We start from the raw sequence: 26,479 nt of genomic DNA on the forward strand, positions 1-26,479 counted from the left end.
CCAGGCCCCAAGGCTACAGGGATGCAGAATACACGGGTGAGTCAGAAGGCCGGCTCCTATGCAAATGCCTGCAGGGCGACCTTCAGGAGCTGGGCACAGTGACAGGCCTGCTGACAGCTTGTGTGTGCACAGCAGCCCACCCAGGGGACACAGAGCTGGCTTCGTGAAGCAGCTGATCCCACGCATGGTGACTGCTGGGAAGGGGAGAGAAGGTCCTACGCCCCTGGCAAAATCATCCCTCAGCCTGAATGCCCCCGAGCCAGAGGTTACACCACTCTAGACTGAATCCTTTAAGATACTGACTCTGTGTATTTGATATTTAACCCCCTTGAAAACACAGGGAAAACACAGTAAGCTGGATATCAACATATGGGTTGCCGACCTGAGTAGGACAGGGTGAAAATTCAAGTCTACCTTTAATGGATTATAAAATCCTGGGCAACACATTCATAATCTACAAAATGGGGGTGAAAATTCCTGCCCTACCACTTTAGAAGCAAAGACTGGTGTTCCAATCCCAATCGGAATGTAAGTGGATCAAAGCATTCCCCACGCAGACATCCCGAAATGCCCTGTACCTGAGTGCCAGACATGGAACAGGGTCTGCTGGTAGGTCACTTCCGAGGGTGGAATACAAATCAGAAAGTCCACCTTCTCGAAGGATCCTAAGTCCAGATTCTGGGTACTGGAATCCGCGATTGAGCACACGTGGGAGAGGAGCTTCTGGGCCACGGCCAGCTGGAAGGGCCGGATGTGGTGAGGCTCCAGAGTGTAACCTGGAACCAGAGTCCCCGTAACGGTGAGGTGGCCCCGAGAGCGGATGGCCACAGCCCTGCACCTCTGCTTAGGAACTCAACAGTGGGCCCCGTCTATGCACAAGTGGCAGAGAAAGGGAAAATACACCACCACATAGCGAGTGCCTGCCCTGGGCTGTGCACCGACATAGTTATTCCACACACCTGTCCTCATCTAATAGAAGGATGAACCGCACTCGGAGGGCACAGAGGCAATGACCTACTCTACCTGAAAGGGACAAGGACAGCACCTCAGGGAAGCTGACACTGACTTTGGACTTTGAGAGAGGCTGCAAGTTCTCTGGAAGACAAGACGTCACAGCTCTTCAGGAACTTAGCATGAATAAAATATTTCAACAATGCATTGATAGGCTGGAAATCAACACAGAGAAAATGTGCCATCTCAGTAAAACCGTACAGATGTACGTTTTAGGGTAAATGAGCTTTATCGCTAAGGACTAAAATTGAAATTGGATACTAGGTCTAATTTGACGCTAAGGAGAAGCCCTGCCTTCTAGATGTGCTGCTGACATCGCTTCCTTGTAGCCCCGGCCGTCCTGGACGCTGCCTCACCAGCCCAGACCCCTACCGGCTCCCGCTCACCACTCACTCGTGCATGTCGGGGCCCCGCCCACATCCAGGGACGCTGATTTGGTGACAGAGGAGGCAGTAAGTGAGGAAGAAATGTGGCCTTGGTTTTCCTGATGAAATTTGTCCAGCAAAATGTCAATGTCGCCCTCTGCCCAAAACAGAGAGAATAACAGAAATGGGTTTTCCTTCTTGTGAAATTCAGCAAATATCTATGGAACGCCCACTATGTATCAGGTACTGTCCTGGGCCGGGGGTAACAGAGGTAAGGAGGCATGGGCCGTCCTGTGGAGAAGTCCACAGCCTGCTAAGGAAATTACCTTGTGACCATAGGACAGAAGGAAGAGCAAGGTGCTAAAGGACAGGGGAAAACGGCCCAAACCCATCCCAGAGAAGGCGGGGCTGGCAAAGGTTTCTGGCGGGAAATGGGTGAGTCTTGAGGGGTGAGTACCCAGGCAAAAGAGAGAGGGACGCTCAGCACAGACCCCATGAAACGAGGCACAGAGAACACATTCTCCAGCAAGAAGCTTCAAGCAATTCAGCGGGGGAGGCAGTGGACAAGGCCTGAGAGGCAGAGAGGAACAGGCACCAGGCCCTCCTGTGTCCCCAAACAACAGAAACCACAAAGCCCCCACCGAGGACAGCCCACAGCCACTGCAGGAAGATGGCAGCCAGAGGAGACCACACCAGCCAGGGCCACAAATGCTTGTACACAGAACAGAGGGGCCACCCTGCACATCTAAATCAAGGCCAGCCTCAGCAGGTCACGGGGTGATGGGGTCCGAGGTGACATCCCCCTTTGTGTCTTTGTTTATTTCTGTCTTGTCCATTTATGGATTTGTACCTGTCTCACTGCAAGCCTACCTGGACAGAGGGTGCTAAAAAAGGCTCCCAAGGAGTCCACTTTCCCCGTAACCAGCTCATAATTGACTTCTTTCTGGTACTCCGCTGGTGTGAGAAGGCTCTCAGAAAGAATCCGGGCTTGGTATTTTCCTGGAAAACAGACAACTTTCACTGGACCCCTCTGCGTAGAATTAGCACAGGGGCACCTGGATGGCAGGGTCTGTGTCTGTATCTCCTTATCTCTCCATCCCCCAAGCCAGGCGCCATGCCTGGCTGAGAGCCGGTGTCCCTGTTGGTTAAATGAATGCCTGGCATACACCATCCTGGCCAGTGCACTAGGTAGGGTAATGAGGGAACACCTGGAGTACTGGCTTTGGAAACTGACTCTCCCCACTTACTAGCTGTGTCACCTGGGATTAGTGACAACCCTTCCATACCCAGTTTCCTCATCTGGAATACGAGGCTAACAGTAGTATCTACTTCACCTGACTGTTGCGAGGATAAACCAAACCATGGTTATAAAATGTTTACCCCAATGCCTGACACACAGCAGGGGCTCCAGGTTTATTACCGGACATACCACCAAATCAATGCAAAACATTAATAAAAAAACACAGAATGAGTTTAGAATCAAAGAATGCTAAAAGATAACTGGGCCACTGCACAATAACAATGTGAGTTTTTTAAAATAAATTTCAAAAGATAGAAAAAATTCAGGTTTAAAATGTATAACACCTGTGGTATCATTTTTCAAATTGGCCAAAAAATATGAGTGCATGAATTGGCCAAAAATGATCTGACATTTACAAGTTGACCCATGCAGATCCACGAGTACTATGCAAAAGGGTCAAGAATGATGTTTTAAAATCTTGAATAATTATCCTAAGTCGAGAAATCTCTTTTTGTAACCATGACTCTTTAATGGAGAAAATGCTAGAATTAAGAATTTGTGTGTGTGAGTGTTTTAACTAAGAGATGCAGTTGGGAATTAGGCATTCACACTGCTCTGACAGAATGAGTTCATGAGGTCACTGTGCAGGATACCAAGACAATACACACAAAGGACCAACCTGGCAAATAAAAGTTGCTTAATACATCTGATTTCTCCCAAGGATCTGTCCTCTACTTTCTGTCACCCACCTACAACTACAGGCATGCCTTGGGTTTTGTTACTACTGATAACTGCCCCTCTAACAACCTTCACTTTCAGCACCAGCTCTCCAACCACCTCTCACACCCCACACTAAGAGTTCTGCTGCTCTTCTCAAATCTTGGAGCCTCCTGGACATTTCCCTGCCTTCATTCCCTTCCTGTCCTCACGCCCCTCTTCCCTGACTGAGATCCCATGTCCATCCATAGACACTGCCTGGCATCCATCCTCAACAGCTTTGCCCCACTCTCACTGGTTAAACGCTTCTCCTGCTCCAGACTGGTACCCAAGCTGCTGGACATGGCTGGAGAAAAGCCCCCCACCACGCCGTTCATCTCCCATAAACTCAGAACCACATACACCTGTCTAGGGTCAACACCTCCACCTGTGCACTGCAGCCCAGCCCCTCTCTCCTATTCATGGATATTTCCTCCTAACCATTGTCTCCTCTCGCCCGTATCATCCATTTCTCCCACTCTGCTGCATCATTCCTAGTATCAAACATACTCTTCAATTTCCCAACATTAAAAAAAGAAACAAAACACCTGATCCCATTTCCTCTCCAATTTCTATCTCATTCCTCTATTCCTTTTAAGGCAAAACCTCTCAAATAGTTGTCTATATCTATTACTTCACTCATTCTCTCTTGAGTCCAACCCAATGACACCTTCATCCCCACCACCCCACGGAGACACTCTGTCAATGTCACCGACGACTCTCCTGTTGACGGATGGAGTCAATTCTCAGACCTCAACTTACTTCATCAAACAGGGGCATCTGATCCATTCATCATCTCTTCCTTCTGAAACACACTCTCCCTTTGGCCTCCTACCATCATTCTCTCCCTCTCCTCTTCTCAGGTCTCCTTTTCTGTCTTTTTCCGTGTCTCACTCGTCCTCAGACCTCTTCTTTCCTTCTACACTTACAAGATGGACCATGGCATCCACCTCTTGGCTTCCAAACCCCACAAATACTGACAACTTCCTTATGTTTCGACCCAAGCTCTGCCCAGAACTTCAGATTTTTATATCCAATTGCCTGCCCACCATGGCCACTGGATATTTGAAACCTAGGCTAAGTTGGTCAAAGAGAACTCTTGATTCCATCCAGACTGCCACTGCCACCTCTTCCCTCCACATAAAAACAATTTTTTTTTTAATTTTGTAAGCAAAACAAACACTTCTGCACTTCTTCCCATATCAGTAGATGGCAAGTGCGTTATTCCAGCTACACAGGCCAAACTCCACAGGGTGGTCCTTGAGTCCTCGCTTCCTCCCACACTCCTTACAGGACCCATCAGCAAACCCTGAAGGTCCCAGCTTCAAAATACACCCAGAATCAGGCCACTGCTCCCCGCTTCCACCAGCCTAGTCCAAGGCGTGGCCAGGCCTGGGCAAATCCAGCAGCCTCCTCCCTAGTCATGTCAATCTCCCCCGTCTAGTCTCTGCACCCAAAAGGGGTGGTCCGTCTAAAACAATAGTCAGATTATATGTCTTTTCTGGTCAAAACCTCCCAATGGTTTCCCAATTCGCACAGGGAAACACCCAAAGTTCTGACATGGCCTTCAGCGTCCTACATAATCCCCCGGTCCTGTCCTCTGCCCTGGCTTCCTGCGGTCCCTTCACCAGGCCAAGCACAGCATGCTGCCGCGTGGTCTTGCGGAGCCCTCGGCCGCTCCCAATGTCGGTATCATTTGCTTCCTCCTTTCTCTCAGATCCCTGCTCTAATGACACCCCATGGAAAAGGTCCTACTGACTGATCCCCCTTAGAAGCCAGAACCCCTAACTGCAATCCTCCATCCCTCCATCCCACCTGCGAGGCTTTGAGCTGGACTTGGTGTCTCCCAGACAAGAACTCAGGAAAGCAGGGACTGCACTCCTGTATCCCCAGCCCCTGACAAGCTGCACACAGTAGGTTTTCCACTCAGTGTTTTTAAAATTAATTAGTTAATTGACTCATTAACCCACACAGCACAATAAGGTCATTGTTGTTATCTCCACTAGAGTTGAAGAAATTGAGGGCCAGAGTCACTAAGAGACCAATCACACGGCTGGGTGCATGGGTGGGGTAGGGGTGCAGGTTTCCACCAGGACTGTCCAGACTCCAAAGTTGTCCCAGTTTCTCTGGGGGGCAAATCAGAACTCCTCCCCTTCCGTCACAGGAGGATTGGAATTTTAACCAAGCAGACTCCAGGGCATGAGTGGCTGGCACCAGGAGGGTTACTGGGCACTCACTGCAGTCACTACCCAAGTGCTGCTGCAAACCCGGGGCCACCAGAGGCAAAAAGGGCGGAAGTGCAAAGAGCTGAAGGCTGGGAGATCAGCACAGCTGCTTCCCCACCAGCCAGGCGGCGCAGGCGTGGGCCTCACCAGTGACAGCGATGCAGGAGTCGATGGCGGCGTTCCGGCACGCACAGATGATCACCACGTAGTTGGTCTTGGCCAGCTTGCCCTCGATGAGCAGTCGGAACATCTCGGAGAGTCCCTCGGCCAGGGAGTAGGTGCACTCGATGATGTGCACGCTGTCATTGCAGGAGCTGGCAGCCAGGCCGGCCAGCCAGGGCAGCTGCGCGGAGGTGACAGGTGCCACCGCGCTGGGTGCTGGCGGGAAAGGCTGCGGGGGCGCCTGCTGGTACTGCCGGATCTCCGTCAGGTGCGACTCGCGCCAGGAGCGCAGGAAGATCTGCTCCAGGTCCTCCATCATGGGCACCTGGTCCGCCGCTGGCAAGGACAAGGTGGGCAAAAGAGGCTTTAGCGCCTGCCCCATGCACCCCACACGGTGGCTTTACGCAAATTCTGGGGAAATGCATGCGAGCTGATTGAAAACCGACACAATCTAAGTTATTTATGCTACAGCGCATTAGAGACAGCTGAGAAATACAGGGAGGAATATGAAAGCAGCCATAACCTCACCATCCTAACAGAATCACAACTGCTTTTTATGTATTTCTCAGTCTTTTTTTTTTTTTTTCCCCCATGTGTAGGTTTTAAATAGTAGTGAGGATTGTGGGCATACAACTTCAGGGCTGGCCTGCTTTCCTTCCCAACACACCATCATCGCATTTCCGTGCTGTTCATCTTCGCAAATAGCACTGTGCATGGGCACATGGCGTCGCATGATACGGAAGCACCATCATTCACTTAGCAACGTCTCTACTGGTCTTTTCATTGCTTTCAAAGCATCACCTTTGTAAATACTACTGCAATACACATCTTTACATACAGAACATAATGTCCTCAGCCTAAATTCTCAAAAGTGGACTTACAGAGCCAACTAATACATATCAGCAGACTGTTTCTAGATGGTCCAAATATGTCAACTCACCATGACATTAACGGCACATAATAAGACTGGTTTCATTGCACTCAGCTCCACTGGATACCTTATTTGGCTTCTCAGTAATTTAATTGAGAAGACTTTTACTTGTTTGATTTCCTAATCTACACCACTTTGAGGACCAGTGAGATTGAACACTGTTTTCGATCCACGGCTGGGAATCCGCATATGCTCTGCAGAGAAGCCGACTTAAGTTATAGGCAGATTTTCGACTGCGCGATGGACCATGCCCCTAACCCTCCCACCGCCACCGTTTGTTCAAGGGTCAACTGTACTCTCAACATTTGCTTCCTATGGGTAGTTTTCGGTTTATATGTCCAAATTTTGTACTCCTATCCAGCTCCCCCCAACACCAGCTTCGGAGCCTTGAGCTCTCTTATGATAAAGTTTCCCGGTGTGAAAAACTGGGGATCACACCATTCACTCATTGGGCTGTGTCAAAATTTGATTAGATTAGCTGTTATAGCTCCCATCTTTAAAATCTTTCCCCTGAGTCCACATCCCCTTCCAGACCCACCACCCCCCAGCAAAGCTCCCTGGGAGAGTTGTCCACACTTGTCTTCCCGCCTCCATTTTCTCTAACCCCCTCCAATATGGCTTTTGTCCCCGCATTCTTCATACACCAGGGTTGCCAATCACTTCCATATGCCCACACCCACCAGTCAACAATCAGTCCTCACTCAACTCTTGGCAGGTAAATCAGTTTTGAATTTTCTCTATAGATTTTGACTTCCTTCAAGCCCTTCCCAGCCCCTCCAGGAGGTGACCACTGCAGTGGCCTGATAACATCTGTCGGCACAGTCCCTGAATTTCGTTTCCACCTTCCAGAGCTGGTCTTCACAAGGGCTCTCGCGGACAGTCAATGATGAAGGTCTGTGCACTTGGCACCTTCTGTGGTTATTCTACCAGAGGTTCCCACGAAAGGGGAGGGAGACTCACCCAGCTGGACAAGATAGTAGACGGTCAGCAGGAGCTGCGTCTCCTCCGAGATGGGCTGTATTGTGGACGCCCCGTATTGTTCATACGCGCGAGAGATGGACTGGGCGTTCTGGTAGCAGGTGTACAGGAGCGGGCTCACGACCACATCATTCAGGTTCCCACAGAGGTAAGGGAAGTTCCCGTGGCCTGTGCAGGAAGGAAAGCATGCACTTGGCAACTGGCCTTGGGCACAATGTGGGGCCCCACAAGAGTGGATCTCTGAATGCGAGAGCGCTAAAGCATGCAGGCGCATGGCCTCTGGGAGCCTTAAGTGCTCTTTTTCCGGGAAATCTCACCCTTCCAGCCCTTGCTGATCTAGTGCCCCTGCTGTGATAACCGACCGGGTCTGCAGCATTTGCTTGTTCATTTAGTCCAATCCCTTGTTTTACCGCTGAGCAAGCGAAGGCCCAGAGAGAAGTGCCCGAAGCTGAACAGCCAGCCCTTGGGCTGCTCCTTCAGCACTGACTCTAGAACACCATGTGGGTGACGCCTCCTGGGTCTTTGCCAGACTGTCTGCCAGCCCGCGCCTCCCTGACAATTCCATGCTGCCTGGATCCTCCCAGAACTGACAAGCTGAGTCAGGAAAATGAAACACAATTCAGACCAGAGACCCCGCATACTGACAGGACATGACAAATGCTTTAGCCAACGTGACACGATTAACTCTGATTGACGACTTTCAGAGGCGGAAGAGCCTAGGCCACTTAGGTTCAAGTCTCTTCTCTGCCATTTGTTAGCGATGTGAGCCTAAGCAAAAAGCTTACCTTCTCTAAACCTCAGTCTCCACATTTGTAAAATGGGGTGAAGATATCAAATCCTCATGGGGTTGCGGAGATGAGCAAATGTGTGTGGCCTACCTCAGAAGGCCTCCAGTTCTCCAGCAAACACACTGAATGCCTGCTGTGAGCTATGTGTAGACATCATGCCCAGCTCTGCGGCGAAATCTGGTGACTGAGATATAGTTCATGTCCTCATGGAAACTGCTCCTCAAATGTGGGGTGAGGAGGGTCCCCTGAGAGGCTTCCTAAAACACAGATTGCCGGACCCCACCACAGAGCTTCCGATTCAAAAATATGGGTCCTGATTCTGGGCTGGGCCTGGGGATTCACATCTCTGATAAGGTCCTGGGTGATCTGCTTCTGCTGGACCAGAGACCACAGTTTGGGTAGCACTACTTACAATTCTGGCTTACAAGAGGCAACATAAAGACTTACTATAAGAAGAAGCATGTGATATTTGTCATAAAAGATGCAGGTCTGCTAGGGCCCGTCCCGACTTCTCTGAGGCTCCTGGGTCAGAGTGGGTGCAGGTGCAGCCCCCGTCCTCACTGCCGTGTACCATTCTCTCCACACTGCTCTCAGGGCTGACCACAGACACGCAATGGCCATGCGAAGAATACATGCCATGTGACTGAACGTTGACCTTCACTGTCGTTGGCGAACAGGGCCCCATGGGATGACTGGCCCGGCTTCATACCCACTTCAAAACCTAGCTGCGCCATGCACCCTTCTTCCTGAATACCCTGTCCATGTTTTGGTTTGCCCTTTAATAAGAAAGGAGTGCCCTTTCTTATTTCTTAATTAAGAGTAAGATATCTTCCCTACTTTCCTACCACCCCCTGTCTATTCCTACAAGCATGATACCAAATACAGTATTAACTTACTTAAGAAGGACCTTACTATGTGTGCCTGTGTGTGTGCACGTGTGCTGTGTGTGTGTTACTATATGCCAGCACACTGTACCAGTAAGGACCATCATCAAACAAGTCCTACCAAGTTCTCAAATATCTAGGTCTCTCACTTGATTAGAAAAAGGAATTTCTTTAGTTAAACCCAAAATCTACCTGCACGTAGCACACATTAATTAGCCCACTGACACAAAACAGAGATAAAATCTAGCTTTGTTTTATGCTTCTACATGGTGACCATGGCTAGCTTTGCCCAACCAAAGTCAGATTTCATAGTGAAAAAATACTAGTGGCATAGAGGGACAACAGGACAACCCACCAGACGAGGGCTCCTGGTCTGATGACTCAGCAGGTGAGCTAAGGACCCACCTGTAACCCTTGTTCTTAGCACTGGGCCTGTTACCACAGTGGCAGTTTGATGAAGTGGGCTGAATGAAGGACAGAACAAATGAACAAGCAAATGGACGTCACGGAACAGAATTGTTGTGGGAAACAGTGACAAGCTCTATAACTCTTGGCATCTGATCAGGGGCTACCCCCATGATAGGTCTTCTTAGCTCTTTCACTGCCCTGAAAAAGGTTTTAGAGTTTGCTCAGACTATAGTCAGCCTACAATGACGTCTGGGTGTTGCCTGTTTCTCGCACATTCCTTGAGGCTTCCCCACCTCCACCATTTCTTGCATGTACTTGCCTTTAAATATCACTGGCTTGGCCTTGCATATTTTCAGCAAGTTGTCGGGAACGGACACTGGTTCTCCGGAGGCCACAATGGGAAAGGTGACTGAAGCTGGTCCCACCAAGCCAACCTGGGGCATGTAGGACATGCTTGCACTCTCTAGGGACACACCAAGAGTGTTAGAAAGACACAGAGATGAGGCATCCGTCTCCAGCAGACCCGACGTCAGGCCGGGTAAACGAATCAGCTACAACTTGACACATACCCCTACCTACGGAGCGTCTGTCTTGCAATCACAGATTCCTGAGGTCAAAAGCATTTCTAATGGCACTCAGTCCAACCTTTCCCACCAGACGACCCAGTCTTCCCCTTTTTAAGATCCCTGCCAAGTAATAGGCAAGCCCTTTTGTAAATTCCTTTAGGATCAGGGAACTCACTACTGTACCAGGATCCTGGACGTTGCTAAGCAACTCTAATACAAGAGAAAGAGAGCCTTTCGTTGTACTAGAGTTGGCCTCCCTAGTACTTTCTCACCAACACACACAAAAGCCCCCCCAAACACACACACACACACACACACACACACACCACCCCCACTAGTACCCAAGTCTTGGATTTTTGGCAAGGCTGTTGTCACTTACCATACTTAGCTCTGTTCCCACCGCCTTGGGAGTAGCTACCATCTGCAGCTGATGGAGATTCTGGAGACCACCCTTTGTGGCGCTTTTTGGGGGGCCCGGAGTTTGTTAAGATACCTAGACAACATTCAGAGTGTGGTTAGGCTGTCACTAGGGATGAGCTTCGATAAAACAGACCCCGGATTTGTAGAACACTTATTTGTTGTATTTTTTAAAATCAGAGATTACAATGGGTTTTAGCATCTAGTTTAGTATCTGAGCATAAGGAAACATCCTGTCAATCTTTGTAAATGTTTCATTCCAACGTTGTGCGGGTGTCAAGCTTCATCTCGGAGCCTTAGCTCCTTCGTCTTTAAAATGGGACAATAAAAACTACACTGAAAGGGACTCAAGAGAATATATGTAAAGCAGAGTTTGGGCCCAATAAATGGCAGCTACCAAGACCCACATCATCATCATCATCTCACATTCCAATATACAAGGTGTGATAAAAAAAAATATGGTGAATGTTTAAGTAAAAATAAATTTATTACAGTAAAAGACACATTGCAGGGCAGCTGGTTAGCTCAGTTGGTTGTTAGAGCGCTGTGCTCTTAACAAGGTTGCCAGTTCAATCCCCACATAGGCCAATGAGCTGTGCCCTCCACAACTAGATTGAAACAACTACTTAACTTGGAGCTGATGGATCCTGGAAAAACACACTTAAAAAATAAATAAATAAAAGTTAAAAAAGGGGAGGGGGCAGACAGCTCAGTTTGTTGGAGCATGAGCTCTGAACAACAGGGTTGCCGGTTCGATTCCCACATGGGCCAGTGAGCTGTGACCTCCACAACTAGATTGAAAACAATGAGCTGCTACTGAGCTTCCAGAGGGGCGGCCGGATGGCTCAGTTGGTTAGAGCAGGAGCTCTCAACAAGGTTGCCAGTTTGATTCCCCCATGGAATGGTGGGCTGTGCCCCCTGCAACTAAAGACTGAAAAATGGCAACTGGACTTGGAGCTGAGCTGCTCCCTCCACAACTGGATTGAAGGACAACGACTTGGAGCTGGTGGGCCCTGGAGAAACACACTGTTCCTCAATATTCCCTAATAAAATTGTTTTAAAAAGACACATTGCTATTAATCCCCCTCAAAATACTCCCCCTCACTTTGAACACACTTATCCCATCGTTCTTGCCACTTTCTGAAGCAGACCTGGAAGTCTTCTTTTGTGAGTGTCTTTAGTTGGGCTGTCGTGGCTGCCTCGATGTCCTGAATCATGTTGACTTTGGGGAAGAGCCAGAAGTCACACGGTGCCAGATCCAGTGAATAAGGTGGATGAGGACACACCGTAATGTTTTATTTGACAGAAATTGCCATATGCCAGAAGCAATGTGTGATACGGAAAGTTGTCATGATGGAGGATGATTTAGGGTACACTTTAAAACACACCTTCTCTCAACCGTAGCTCATACCCGACTGACGGCACCGAACAAGTTGAAACTTGTCACACACTGTTACTAAGGTTCAACGCGCCGCATCCCATATTGAAGATTCCTGCCTTTCCATTGGATGACACTTGGCAGCAGCCTTCACCATATTTTGTAATCACACCACTTATTTGCATATTAACGCGTGTTTCTGTAGACAAGGGGCCACAGTGTTCAAGCCACCACCTCAGTTTCACCACTTGGGGGCAGTACTGACCCACCCGAGCTCCTCTCCACACCACAGCCTTGAAAGCTACTTTTCAGACTAAAAAATAAAGGGGAACAGAAGCTGGTACCCACAGCTGTTAATGAGTCATCCTGCCCACGCTAGATGACAGCATGCATATGACTCATGCTATGTTCCTGGGTTTTTCAAAATATCAAAAATTGGTTGCCTTTTTTTTTTTTTTTTACCAATTTTTGACACAAAATTTCCCCTACATTTAGAACTAGATGTTCAACCCTTGACTGAGCATTAAAGTTATCTGAGAAACTTTTAAAACCCTCTATGCCCCATCCCAAGTAAGCCAGAACTCCAGCATCTCGTGGTGGGGAAGGGGAGCAGGCAGGCTGATGACCCTGGGTTCCCTGGTGAGTCTAAAGCACCTCGTCTGATGCTCTCAACTGCCCGGTCAGCAAGATTGGGAACCACCATACAGAGCAATGTTTCTCTAAGCTTGGCCTGAGAAGGAGCTGGACAGAACCAGCAGGGGCCTGTTAAAACTGCCCAATCCTGGGCCCCACCTTGAGCTACAGAATCAGATCTCTAGAGATGAGAGTGAGAAAACGCCACTACACAAGCACCGCAGTTATACCCAAGTACACCGCAGTTTGCAAAGGATTGCTTCAGCGTCTCTTAAAAAATGAATCCAAAATTCTTTTCACCTCTTCTTTAGACTGACTGAAAATGAATAAAATAAAGTGAATGAAGAGTTAAACACATACTTTGTTTACAAAGAGCTTTCAAACGAGGTGCCTCCTGCACAATCTCTGAGGCAACTCCTTCTGTTGCCACATTTAGACCATATCGCCGACTCCCCAAACCTCTGTCCTCAAGTGCCAACACAAGAGGTCCCACAAAGACTAAGATGCCAGCACCTCTAAAAACTGTATCAAACCGCCAAAGGGGGAACTGGGCCTCAGGACTAAGGATGGAAGGTCTACAGATATTTTCTCCTTTTGGGACGCTGACCCTAACTGCCTCTAAGCTCATAAACTCGCCCAAAGTGATGTCACCGGGAGCTGTCCCTGTGGTACCAGGGTGGACCAACTATTTCTCGCAGTGTCTCCTGGTGGTGGGGAGGGGCACTGCTTGGCATTTGGGGTGAGACAAACCTTCATCATGCAGCCAACTCACTGCAGGACACTGAGCATCCTGACCTCCCTCCCACCCCCAGGGCTGGGACAACCAGAAAAGGATCCTGCACCCCCACCCCGCAGGGGGCAGCAATTCACCACTGAGAACCACTGGGTAACAGCCTTCCAGCCCTCCTTAAACACTTCTTGTCGTTTCAGAAGCAGTTTCTTCTCATTGATTTCGGTTGTCCCAGGGCAGGCGGGAAGGCACAGGACCTGCGACCCTTCTGCTGGGCGTTTCAACAAGGTAACTCCATTCAGCCGCATCCACTGAGCCCCTCTGTGCCAGGCTCCATGGGCACCAGGGGCTCCAAGCTGCGTATGGCTATGGCCCTTCTCTTCAGCAGCCCAACTGACGCAAATGGCCATGGAACTGAGACTGACACTTGGTGGTCCCAGGGAGGGAGCCCTCCTGCAGGGAGGAGGTGACACCTGAGCTAGGCTCTGAAAAGCAGGGTTAGCAGGAAGGTGAGGAGAACCCTTCAGGTGCATGGATGTGTGACCAGGGTGTGGAGACAGAAGGATGCCTAACTGTCTCACATAGACAGAGCAGGCTGGTTGGGGCCAGATTCCAAAAGGGACAGACTGGCTCATTGGTGATGCTGATGTGGGCGGCAATAAGGAGTCCCTTAGTGAGGCGCCAGATGTGACCTGACTTTCCATTCAGCACCTCGTCTGATCCTCTCAACTGCCCTCAGAGAGGAACTCTTATCCCCAGATGAAGGAACATTCAGCCAGAAGACTTGTCCAAGATCCCCCAACTCGTAAGAAATAGAGTCGGGTTTTAGATTCATATTTATCTGATGTTTTCCCTGTGATACCACATTGTCCCCTATTTCTCCAGAACTCTACAGCCCTCCTGGTATGGGGCCTACAGTGAGACAGGTCGCCTGCCTCCGGACAGGTTGCCACTGCGTCTTGGCAAGCACACGTCACCGAGCGCCAGGACCTGGGCACAGCCCCACGGACTCAGGAGGCATCTGCTGACCTGGCTGGACTCTCCTTCCAAGCAACACCAGTTGCAGGAGACTCGGTGGCCTCAGCACGACGGCTCCCGCCTCCCCCTCACCAGCGCCTTGACTCAGAGAAGGGCCGGAGCCCCAGGACAGGCAACGCTACCTGGTGCCGAGGGCCGTGGCGTGGCCGACAGCTTGCTCTTCACCAGCTGTTGGTGCTTCGGGGAATCTTTGCCGTTGAAAACAGCGGGGCCCGTTGCTGCTGCGGTTAGTGAGGGGTGGTCAGAAGCTGGTCCTGATCAACGAGAAAGAGTGACAGAGCAGGGTCAGTTCACAGCACGCTCTGTGAGCCCGGCAAGCAGGAAATTACTTTTCTTCCATTTTTACAAACTAGCCCCTCACTGACAAGTCCCACCAGAAGTCAGTGACACTGCCCCACTGAGAAAACTCAGTGACATTGCCCCACTGAGAAAATATACATGTGTACACACACGTGTACACACATGCACACAAGCTTCTGCTGTGCCCCAGTGAGCACTTCCTGGTGACAGAAGGACCAGAGGGACCCGAGTGGCCAGTGGGCGACCTGAACTCCAGGATGGCTCCTGAAACCGCCCCACCTTCCTTCTACCTGCTGTTTCACCCTCCAGAGCTCAGGTTTGCATCAGACACACTCAGGAGAGCTGTCAGGGGTGCTGTCACACAGGCCCAGGCTGCTCAAAGGGACTGGGGCTCCCCAGGGCTAAGGATAATTCTGGGGACCACTGTGGGTTCTGGTCTTCTGGGGCTCACTGCACTAGCTGTGTAACCTTCCGTAACCTCCCTAAGGTTCAACTTTCTCATCCACCAAACGAGGGTCATCACAGAGCCATTGTGAGGATGACAGGACTTAACAGAAGTCACATTCGTAGAACAGGGCCTGGCGGGCAGTGAGCACTACGTAAAGATTTGCTGTTACTATCATCTTACTTACTGAACTCCTACAACCGTGCTGCAATTGGGCAGAAAGATCTGCAACTTTCCAGATGAGGAAATGGAGACTCAAGGAGTTTAAACGAGTTGCCCCAAATCACCCAGCTAGGAGGCAACAGTTCCGGAACATACACCTGGGTATTTTGATGGCAAAAACACTGGGCTCTCCAGATGCGATGGGGGCAGAGGTCTCAAGTGGTCTGGTGCAGTGGGGACAATGGCAGATATAGCATGTGGAAAGGGAGGCCTGGTGCCTCTGGAGGACAGCATGTTCCCAGCCCAGGAGCAACTTCTTCATTGGATGTGATGATGAACCAGGCGGGGGCACGGGCTCTGCCCCCTGCCCCCCGGGCCCATCTACAAATCCTGGGGGCAGGAGTGATGAAAGCCCGAGTCCCTGAGAAGGCTGCTAGCCACAGTGGTAACAGCTACCATGCATATCTGGTCTGCTCAGAATGGAAACCGCCAAGCACTTCAACCAGAAGTACCCGCTGTCAAATCTTGGCTCTGACACCTGCCACCCGTGCGATCCTAGCCAAGGGCCTAGGCAAGCACCAGTGAGCCTCACTTTTCCAGTCAGGACAACGGGGAAACGAAAGCCTGCTCACAGTGGCCTACTGGGATTCGAGGAAACACACACGCAGAGCTGGGGGTACTGAGCACATGACAAAGGGCCCCATCTGGTCGCACTGCTCCTTCCAGGCGCTCAGGCCTGGCACTTAGTGCCCGTGACAGAGCAAGCTCTATGCTGCAAACTGGGGGTGCAGAAAGAGCCTAATGCCCCATCCCACCAACCAAGGGGTCACGCGACATAGCAAACAGGAACGCAGAACACCTTTCCAAATAAAACACAGCGTTCTGTGTTGAAAACTATTCCCGATTTAAGATGAAAAGCAAAGGCATTGTAGAAAACGCGAACACACGAAGCACGCCCCTATTTATGTTGACGAAGGTTTGGCAGTTCAGTGGAGCAGCCATGCTGCTGGCACGCCAGGCCTGTGGGGTCCACCTCTGTGCGGCTTCTCCGGCGCCTCACCTGCCTGCTGTGCTCCCATGGGGACGCTCGGGTTCGCGCCAGGAGTGGGCTCGCTGGAGGAGGCAGCCAGAGGCCCGGAGCTGTCCAGCGGCGGGAAGAGAGACCCGGAGCAGGAGCCGGCGGGGGTCTGCCGGCCTCTGAACTCTAGGGGGACAAGACATGAGCATGAAAACCCCCCCACTGCTGCTCCCGCCAGTTATGAGAGGATGTTCTAGGCTGGGATTTGTCCTGCAGGAGAGATAGGTGCGCAGATAACCGTAATGGTGCCAGCCTGCTCCTTGCTCCAGTGTAGCCAGAGGAGGGGGATGTTACCCTGCCAAGGGCAGGGGCATTGCCTGAGGGGCAGCTCTGACTGTCAGCAGTGGCAGCAACAGTGAGCATTTGGGGAAAAGAGAAAAACACGATACAAGTGGGTCATCCAATCACTGTCCTTCAAGTCCAGGCAAAGAACAGAGCATCACTCAAAGGTAAAGGAAGACGCAACACCTTCCTCCATCCCGTGAGTAACCCTCTGTCCCAGTGACATATCTAACCTGGGAGGTGCTTGGTCACACACAGCAAGTGATCAAAGACTCTTAACTGGTCCCACCTGGGGAAGAACCACCTTCTCCCCAGGACCTAGGAAATGGCTGGCACATAATAGGAGCTCAAGAAATATTTATTGGGGCGGCCGGATGGCTCAGTTGGTTAGAGCGTGCGAGCTCTCAACAAGGTTGCCAGTTCAATTCCCGCATGGGATGGTGGGCTGCTCCCCCTGCAGCTAAAGATTGAAAACGGCGACTGGACTTGGAGCTGAGCTGCGCCTTCCACAACTAGATTGAAGACAACTACTTGCAGCTGATGGGCCCTGGAGAAACACACTGTCCCCCAATATTCCCCAATAAAGTTTATTAAAAAAAAAAAAAAGCACACGGACTTTAAGCTACATCTTGGTTTCCATCCTGCCTATGCTGCATTAAAAAAAGAAAAAAAAAAGAAATATTTATTGAGTGATGTAAGAAAGGGGGGGAGGAAGGAGAAGAGCCCTGGGGGGATTGAGAGGGGGATGCCCAGAGCCAGCCCCTCCTGAAGGCCCCTCCTCCTACTCATTGAAGCTGGCTGGGAGATTCTAGGTGACCAGAAGTGAACCAAAAACAGACAAGTGCGGGACAAAAGGCTGCTTCTCCTGGTCATCTCACGGAGAGCCCCTCTTGAACATATCCCTCCACACCGGTTAAGTGGGAGCATCTCTGTGAGCACCCGAGGCTGAGCCTCTTAAAATCCACCCCCTGCCTCCTCCCTCCATAGCTGACTGTAGCCAGGCACCATACAGGGGAGACACAGGAGGGGGCAGTGAAGGCCAGTCACTGCTTCAAGGACCATCCTTGAAGCTGGTCTTTCCATTCATGGGTTCGGGGTGGGGAGCAGGGCCATTATTCTAGCCAAGCTTTCTCTAAAACAGGGTTTCTCAGCCTTGCATCATTGACATCTTGGACTGGATAATTCTTCATGGGGGGCCACCCTGTGCACTGTAGGATGTTTAGCAGCACCCCTGGCCCCCACCCACGGGATGCCAGTAGCATCTCCCATCATAATGATCAAAAATGTCTCCACCTTGGTTGAGAACCTCTGCCCCAAATACTTGCCCCAAGAAGGCACAGTACAGTGTGGCCCTGTCAACTTGTAAATGGCCCACACAATTAGGTGGACCCTGTAAACTGAACACCTGTAATGCAAGTACCGTTTTAATTTCACAGGGCTGACCTTGCACCTTGCCGGCTATACGGTCATCTCTCCCCCAAAGTCCTGGCGACAGGCACCTTGGCTCACCTGGAGGACAGCCCCTTCATACACCCCACCCCCTTCGAAGCCAAACTGCTCACCTGAACCTTTCCAACAAATGAGAGGTCCTTTGGTTAGAGCCCCTTGTGCACTGCGGACCAGGTAATACTTCAAGTGTTTCTGCTTCTTGGGCTGAGTGGTCAACTTAAGATTTATGTGATTGGAGAATTCTGTGAAGTAACAGAAGCCTTTCTTTCCACAGCCAACACAATTCCCAGAGAAACCTGGAGGAGGAAACAAACCATGAGCGTCTCCAACTTACCCCCAAAGTCCTCTTCAAATAAGGGGTCATCAATGACACGGGTCATCTGAAAGTGACCATTCACATCCTCTACCACCAACCAGAGAATTCCACAGGGCAAAGGTCCCCATCATCTTATACTGGCCCAGGGGTCAAGAGGCCTTGACACAGACAGGAGGACCAAGAAGACTTGGTCATAGAGGTGGACCAAGCAAGCTTGGAAGATTGAACTTGCTCAGTGGCATATCTGAAAGCCTATACATAGAGCCAACTTTACAGGACAAGAATTGTCCCATTCAACTGTCTGCACTGACCAAGTACTTGCAATAATTTGGGATGCCCCCATTTCCTTTGGTGCTGGCCAGTTACAGAATCTCAAAGCAATTAGACCACTGACACTGGATACACAGGGAGACCTCTTGAGCATCCAGGATTCCATCTTGGAGTCAAGTGATTTGATTCCATGAGTTGCTGAAAAAAAATGAAGACAGCACCACGATGCGTACACAGCCAGGATGCTGGTGAATGACTTCTGGGGACTTGGCCGCCAGTGGAGTGGAGACTGTGCGCTAGAATGAGGCTGTCACGGGGTGGGTGTCCTGCTGCGTGACGCCACAGTGAGCCACAGAGGCTCCCAGCAGCTCTGAGGCTCCGAAAAAGCTGTCTATGCAGTGACAATGCAAAACCACCTCCCATGAACTATTAAAATCCAGAGAACAAGTTTCAGAAGACCTTTACGACCTGTGAAGTCTATTCAAACGGGACTCATGAGAACTGTTGGCTAATCTGAGAGCATGTGGAGATTTGGCTTTTGTCTCTGATCACTGTCTTGACACTCACTGTCTCCAGGACACCTTCCTTAGGATCTGGCTTTGCCCACTCATACATCTGTTTTCCATGGTACCAGGCCCTTTGGGCGGGGCAGCCCAGACACTGAGACTAATTTATTTTATCATATTCTCTGGCCGACAGGTTTACAGTGGTCATTTCGACCTAAGCCACGGGGCCACATGGCTCTGTGCATAAGCTCTGCTTTTAAATAGAGGATTCCTCAGGCCTCTGGTCAGTGCTCAAAATAACATCAGTTGGCAAAGATTCAAAACATCTCCACAGGACATAAGATATCTACATCACAGAAACCCAGTGGATTCCCTGAGCCATTTTATTTCAATCAAATTTAATATTCCTTAAAAGGCCTAGAAATAAAGACCAATCTCCTGGTCTAGCCACAAGACAGGTACAAGTTAGTTTAATCTTCCAGAATCCTCTTCCCTCTGCACCAAAACAAACAGATAAGGTTCCCAAGAAACACTAAACATGGTGGCAACTAACACGCACAGAGAAGCAGTGACATCCTTGCCCATTCATTGTCATCCACACAGGTCACTCAGCTTAACAATACCCAGTCGGTCAGGACTGCAAAACCTTCTTTTGGAAAACAGGAGCCAGAGAGATGAATTTGTCCCAAGTAGATATGGAAAGTGTGCCATTCGAGTGTAGCATGAGAACCGCAGCGCGGCGTTCAGGCGGGGCCACACCCCCACCTCCAGCTTTAGTTCCCGGTCCTCATCTTGCTGTTCCAAACTCCTACTGGACTCCCCCTGCCCACTCCCACCACCTTCCTGCCTCCAGGTTCATACTCTTCCTCACTTAAGCCCCACCTGCAAGCACCTGCTCGTCACTCACGGCCCAGCTCAAATGCCCACTCCTCCAGAGCCCTCCTTTTCCCGACGGGCTGGGCCTCACTGCTCTCCAACCCCTACAGCCTCTTTACATTGTTCAGAGGGTCCTTGTAACTTCTTCCTTCATGTTATAGTTACTGAGATTCGTGCTTTTTTCCCCATAACCATCCCACGCTTCCAAAGGGCTGGGATCATGGTCTGACTACATAGAGTTGTGAGCTGCACCTGTGTATATAAGTGTATTGGACGGGAAGGAAGGAGAGAGGAAACAAGGTACCTGTAAAAGAGAGCACTGAGAGATTTCTGCATACACTCTCAAGTAATAATCTAACGTTTTTAGTGTTTCCTTTGCGTCCAACCTGGGAACCTTGAGATAAATACCTCGACTGCCATCTAAGTATAAGGCCCTGAGAAACCTTCCCAGCTCTCTAGAAGGGACTCTGATCCTGAGTGTCAGAAAGATGGAGGAACAAGAAACAGAACTGCAAGACCAAGATGCTAAGAACAACTTGCCAAGGCCTGCACTGTCATCCCTTTCCAGAAACAGCTAACCAGCTTACAGGCCTTGGTCCCATGAGAAATGTGGGCTGTGGGACCATTTCAGAGGCAGAGATGGGGACCACAGGCGATAAGGAGCCCTCTTTGTGGTTCAGAAATGAAATGGAAACCCGGGACTTCCTGGTACAGTAGTAAGTCACTTAGGGAGCCAGCAAGCAAACCGCTCTCCTGCTTTGGCCAAAACTTTCTGGTCGGGAAAATCCGCTGCTCTTCTGAGAAGGCCAACCAAGAAAACCACAGGACGGCTTACCAACCGGCCCCAGGAAACAGGGAAATGGTTTACACCACCCCAGCTGAACACATGAGGTTATTCTAATTTCTCAAGAAATTGTCTGGATGGCAATAAAAGTTTTCATGAGGAAGAATAAACTAAGCCATTCTCTTTGGAAATCACCCTCAGGACCTGGGAGTCTATAACAATCTCTTTGGAAGACAAGCCTAGAAAGTATGCCATACGGCCTGAGTCCTCACATTCCTGCCAGGCAAAATATCCAGACTTAAGAGAAGTCATTCCTTCAGTGTACTATCCCACGGGAAACATCCCATAGAAGTGAATCTCCGTGACCACACAGCGGCACTGCAATTTTCCTGCAGGTCCAGTTTAGCAGCTGTGAGTGTCATTTGTTTCACAAGCATATCCCTGAATGGGTGCTAGTGTGTGCCAGCCACTTAGCCAGGCTGTCCCTTCCGTTGGAAGGAAAGCGCCTCTCCTCTCTCTCCACCCCCCTTCACTGCAGTGGAGCACGCACACACTTGCAAATCAGAGGGACCTGGGTTCAAAGCCTGTCTTGCTACTTATGTGACATTGGGTAGGTTAATTCACATCTCTGAGCTTTTCTTTCCTCACCTGTAAACAAGATGATAGTAGCGAACATTTACTGTATACTGACCACATGCCAGGCACTGTACCAATCACTTTACATTACAAATGTTCTTGTTCAAACCTCCCGAAGCCCTATAAAACCATTTGTAGGCTCCTAATTTATAGATGGTGGAATAAAGGCACAGAGAGGGAGTAACTCACTCACAGGTACAGGTTAGAAAATCTGGGAGTTGGGATTGAACCCTTCTGCTATGCCATCTCCTCACAAAAATCCATCTCGAAGGAGCACGAGGATGGAAAGCGCCCACTATTTGTCTAGCACACAGTAGGTGCTCAGCAAGTGTCATTTCTCCTTCCTCTCCCTTGAACAGGCACAGCTGTATTTGGGGTGGGGGGTGTTGCGGACAGGAGAGACCCTAGTACCTAAGTTCCCACAGTGCCAGAGGGAGAGATGGGGGAAGTGGTGCGATCAATCTGGGTTTCAGTTTCCCAACCATAAAAGGGTAGGTGAGGACTAAATGGGCCCTACGCTTCCTTCCAGAACCAAAGGTATATGATTCTTCTTTGAAGTATCAACAGTGGCTTTTATGGGACATGGCAGGTTGTCTTTGAGTACATAGTTTATGACAGGCTGCAGGAGACCCATCTGTACCAACTCAATAGGGTTTGATGTTCCAACACTCCACGGTTTGAAACAGAACTACTGTGTTCCCCCGAAAATAAGACCTAGCCAGACCATCAGCTCTAAAGTGTCTTTTGGAGCAAAAATTAATATAAGACCTGGTCTTATTTTAATATAATATAAGACTGGGTTAATATAATATAATGTGATATGATATGATATAATATAATATAATACTGGGTCTTATATTAATTTTTGCTCCAAAAGACGCATTAGAACTGATGGTCCAGCTAGGTCTTATTTTGGGGGAAACACGGTATCAGGACACCGTAATCATCTGGAATCAGTTCTCTCTTTTAATAAAAATCAATTATTCACATGACTTACAAGAACTCTTTTTAAAATGCAAATTAGAACATGGTAATTGCCTTATTTGAACACTTCCGATGTTTCTTTAAAATATAAACTATAAGGAAAAAGCTAGGAAAGAAGGACATCTGAATGAAGAGAGACAATCAATAAAAGAGACTTAAGAGACATAGGAACCAAACGCTTTGGGAGAATCTCATTTGGATCTTGATTCAAAAAGCCGCCTGTAATAAAGTTATCAAACAAAATTTGAACACACTGGAGATTTGAGAATATTAAGGAATTACTGTTAAATTTTTTAGGTATGATGATTGTATTGGATTTCCAACAAAAAGCCCTTATCTTTTAGAGATACGCACTGACTCATTTACACATGAAATGACATGATGTCTGGGATTTGCTTCAAAATAATTTGGAAGGTTGCAAAGAAGGAAGAGTTATAAGTGAAACAGGCCTAGCCATGTGTTACTAACTGTCAAAGACGAAAGACAGAGACATTAGACTATTACACTTTTCCCTCTACTCCTAGAGTTTGAAAACGGTTTCCTGGTACCACAGGCTTTTGCAAGGGGGACCCAACTGAGCCCATCCCAGCAGCCTCCGCTCCAGCCACAGAAAGCTCTCACCATCCACCCACCCGCATGCTGACTTCCTTCATGCACAAGTTTCCCTGGGCCTGAGATGCCCTTCGTCCCCTAGGATGTGAGCACCCGGGCCAGGTCACCTGGGTTCAAATTCAGGACCTGCCATTTACTAGCTGGGTGACCCTGAGCAAGTCAGTTACCCTCTCTGTGCCTTTGCTTCTTCCTATATAAATGTTAGACAATAAGGTGCTCACCTCTCCAGGTTCTTTTAACTTAGGACAGTTTCTGGCGCATGACAAGTCTCTGTAAAGTAGCTGCTGTTAGTATTCTCCAACCGGCAAAACGCCACCCATTGTTCCGGGCCCCGCTTGAATACCTCATCCTCTGAGATGTTTCTCCCATCACTGGGAGTTGTATGCAGCACTTGAAACCCTCGGTTACCACATGCTACACAGAGATTTAAATAAACTTTATTTCTGTGGTTGTTTGGTGTGGATCTCTGAGTCTCTGCCTGTGGTCTCCCAGGGAAGGACCACATCTGACTTGGCTTTGTGGCTCCAGGCTCAACTTAAGGTCTACCTTCAGTTTGGGGTTCTACATTCCAAAACTATTAGGTTGGTGCAAAAGTAATGGCGGTTTAAAAGGTTAAAAATAATTGCAAACACTGCCATTATTTTGCACCAACCTAATACTTAAATTATTTGCCTGCTGAATGAACAAAAAACTCCCACCTAAGGAATGAACATTCTACTTAGATGTTTTCTTCTCCTATGTCTTAGCTATCAGATGATTTAGATGAATTACCGTCCAAAAATTGAAATATACACCTGGATTCTAATCTTTCAACTTGCTCAGACAAAAATCCCTCAGTTGATTCAAAGTCACTAAAACGACTCTCTTCATTATAAATTATGGGGGTTGGGGGCGCCTAAAGCCATCACTTCCCCCAAGATAATCCACAGCTTCCATTTTATAGGCCACTAAAAAGCACTGAGCCCTGGTCCCTGGAGGCCTGCGGGCCACCGTGTCCTGTGCAGCCACCGGGGTTAATTGCAGGAAACCTAAACAGTGTTAAGTGTGCAAGCTGAGAGCATAAAGTTATTTTAAAAGAAGAAAGCATCGGTTATTACCAACTGGCCCTTGTTACCCACCTCCAATGGCTTTTTGGCAAGCAATTAACAAAGACACCACTTCCTCTGCACTGAGGAGCTGAAGCTGTTGCCGAGCTGGTGGTGAATGAACTGAGTCTTGTCTCCACATTTCAAGACACAGAAGCATCTCAATTTACTACCCTGGCAATTCTCTTAGTCACAAAGTGGTGGAATTCAGGCAAAGCCTCACCACCGGCAGATGAAACACTAACCAAGCCACCAGGCCGTCTTCCCCACGGGGTTCATCCCGAGGGCCTTCAAGCAAATCAATCTGAGCTGGAATGACTGGAAGCTTCTTTGGGAGAGTGGATTTTCTGGCATTTTTCTCGTCTGCAAGAACTAGTTACAATAAGCCCATAAACCTGCCTTCGAAGAGAGTCTGCGTAGACAATTTCTCTCCCGGGTCATTGTCCCAGAGCCACCTCTCTCCCTCCAGGCAGCGTCCCTCTCCTTGGTTCAGAATTTACACGTGGCCATGTCCCAGCCTGGCCCCTGGGTGGCAGGACCTATTTCACTTCCTTCTCTGGGTCAATTCTTGCTCTCTCCCCTCTCTACCCTTCTGTCCTACGCACCGTGCCTCAGACATAAAATGTTCTCAACAAATATCCACGAGGCGGAAGGGAAGGGAGGTTAACCTACAAGTTTTCCCCATAAACTCTCACAATCAAACTCACTTCTACAATGAAGATTGTTCCTGAGGCTACGTCTAAAATAGACAGATCATTACCAATCCTTCTGCCTGCCCAGTTCTCCTCCAAAGGAGATACCAAGTCAGGTGAAGGGGCCAGACTTTGGAAGGGCCAGGAGCATGTGTGGACATCACCTCCCCACTTTATGGACGAGTATACTGAGGCCCAGACACCACACGCACGCTGAGGTCAGACGCAGGACTGGAAGCCAGCTCTCAAGCTCTCGGGTTCAAACCTCACATCTTCCCTGATTTTGTTCCACTAACGAGGGACTGTATTGAGCACAGGGCCTGGTACACAGTAAGAGCTCAATACATGTCTGAACAAATCGGAGCCAGGCTTGGTATGGCTTGGCCTCCACTCTGCACTGACATCGGGGTCTCTGGGGGCCAGTGGCTGTTTGAAAAGATCAAGCCTGCATTTCCACCATGCTGACTGTAACCAGGATACAGGACCATGAGGTATGGCTGTTAAAGGGTAGAATTTGGAGCCCGGAAGACCCGAGTTTGAATCCTGGCCTTGTTCCTTTACCATGTACCCTTGGGCAAGTTCATTAATAGGTCCAAGCTCACCTATAAAACCAGGATAAGAATAACACCTCTTGCAAGGTGAGAAGTAAACCAAAGGAGAGATGGTTGGAGGGTGCCAGGCAGTTACTGCGGTTGTGAACATTCTAGAAGCAAGAAAACATACTCAGCCTTATTCTCCTTCTGCCTCACATCTGATGGCTTCCAGGAGGGTCTAGGACAGGGTTTGGATCCCATGCCTGACACAGTAAGCATTTAGGGAAGGTTTGATGAATATGGGCACAAAAAAATAAATACTACATGAGGGGCTTTCTGCAGGAAAGTAGTCACATTTTAAAACAGATCTCATTTGCATTCCATTTCCCAAAGAAATAGTCTGCCAAAAGACATAAGTGGGGCGGGGGGATGTGACATGCCGCTGAAGAGGCCCCAGAGGCCTGTCACCACCAAGGGCCTCCCCTGGCCCCGGCCACACACAGACAAGAGCAAAGGAGACACTTACCAAGAAGAGCGTTGTGCCCGCTATCATCGGGCAAGAACCTTTTGTCGACGGCGCACACCAGGAGATGGTCGGGCAGGCTGGGGGACTTGGCACCCACGAGGAGGAAACCTGCAGGGACGTCGATGGGCTCATTGGAGATGGAGGCAAGACGCAGGTCCTTCCCCGCCTGGCAGAACCCTAGGAGGAATGGACAGGGCTCACGCACGCAGCCGAGAGGCTTCCGGAACCAGGATCCACATGGGCAAAGGGATGAGAACATTCTGGATCTGGTCGGGACCAACCCTTAGCTCTGGATGTGGTTGACTTTAAAATTAATGCTGAGAGATAAAATTATAACCGTGGTTAGTAATGATACTTAATCCCACGTTTTTATGATTATCGGTGTCACATCTATAATACTCGTACATATTAATATACCAATGAAGCTCAATAG

The 26,479-nt window shown here is 49.3% G+C and overlaps 1 protein-coding gene across 8 annotated transcripts in view; it reads right to left on the bottom strand.

Annotated features, from left to right (window-relative positions):
- The window catches only part of GREB1 (growth regulating estrogen receptor binding 1), a 128,157-nt gene that overhangs the window by 33,744 nt on the left and 67,934 nt on the right, over positions 1-26,479 (bottom strand). For all 8 annotated transcript variants that reach the window (XM_088796291.1, XM_074331694.2, XM_088796294.1 and 5 more), the window contains exons 4-14: positions 26,047-26,223; positions 18,340-18,522; positions 16,478-16,621; positions 14,633-14,764; positions 10,694-10,807; positions 10,068-10,211; positions 7,651-7,836; positions 5,745-6,095; positions 2,247-2,375; positions 1,405-1,533; positions 579-776 (exon numbers count right to left, since the gene is read on the bottom strand). In XM_088796291.1, the coding sequence (XP_088652417.1) occupies positions 579-776; positions 1,405-1,533; positions 2,247-2,375; positions 5,745-6,095; positions 7,651-7,836; positions 10,068-10,211; positions 10,694-10,807; positions 14,633-14,764; positions 16,478-16,621; positions 18,340-18,522; positions 26,047-26,223 (1,887 nt within the window). The remainder of the gene's footprint in view (positions 1-578; positions 777-1,404; positions 1,534-2,246; positions 2,376-5,744; positions 6,096-7,650; positions 7,837-10,067; positions 10,212-10,693; positions 10,808-14,632; positions 14,765-16,477; positions 16,622-18,339; positions 18,523-26,046; positions 26,224-26,479) is intronic.

The sequence above is a fragment of the Rhinolophus sinicus genome, chromosome 2, assembly GCF_057876585.1.
Source record: "Rhinolophus sinicus isolate RSI-liver-muscle chromosome 2, RSI-T2T, whole genome shotgun sequence".
Classification (NCBI taxonomy): Eukaryota; Metazoa; Chordata; class Mammalia; order Chiroptera; family Rhinolophidae; genus Rhinolophus; species Rhinolophus sinicus.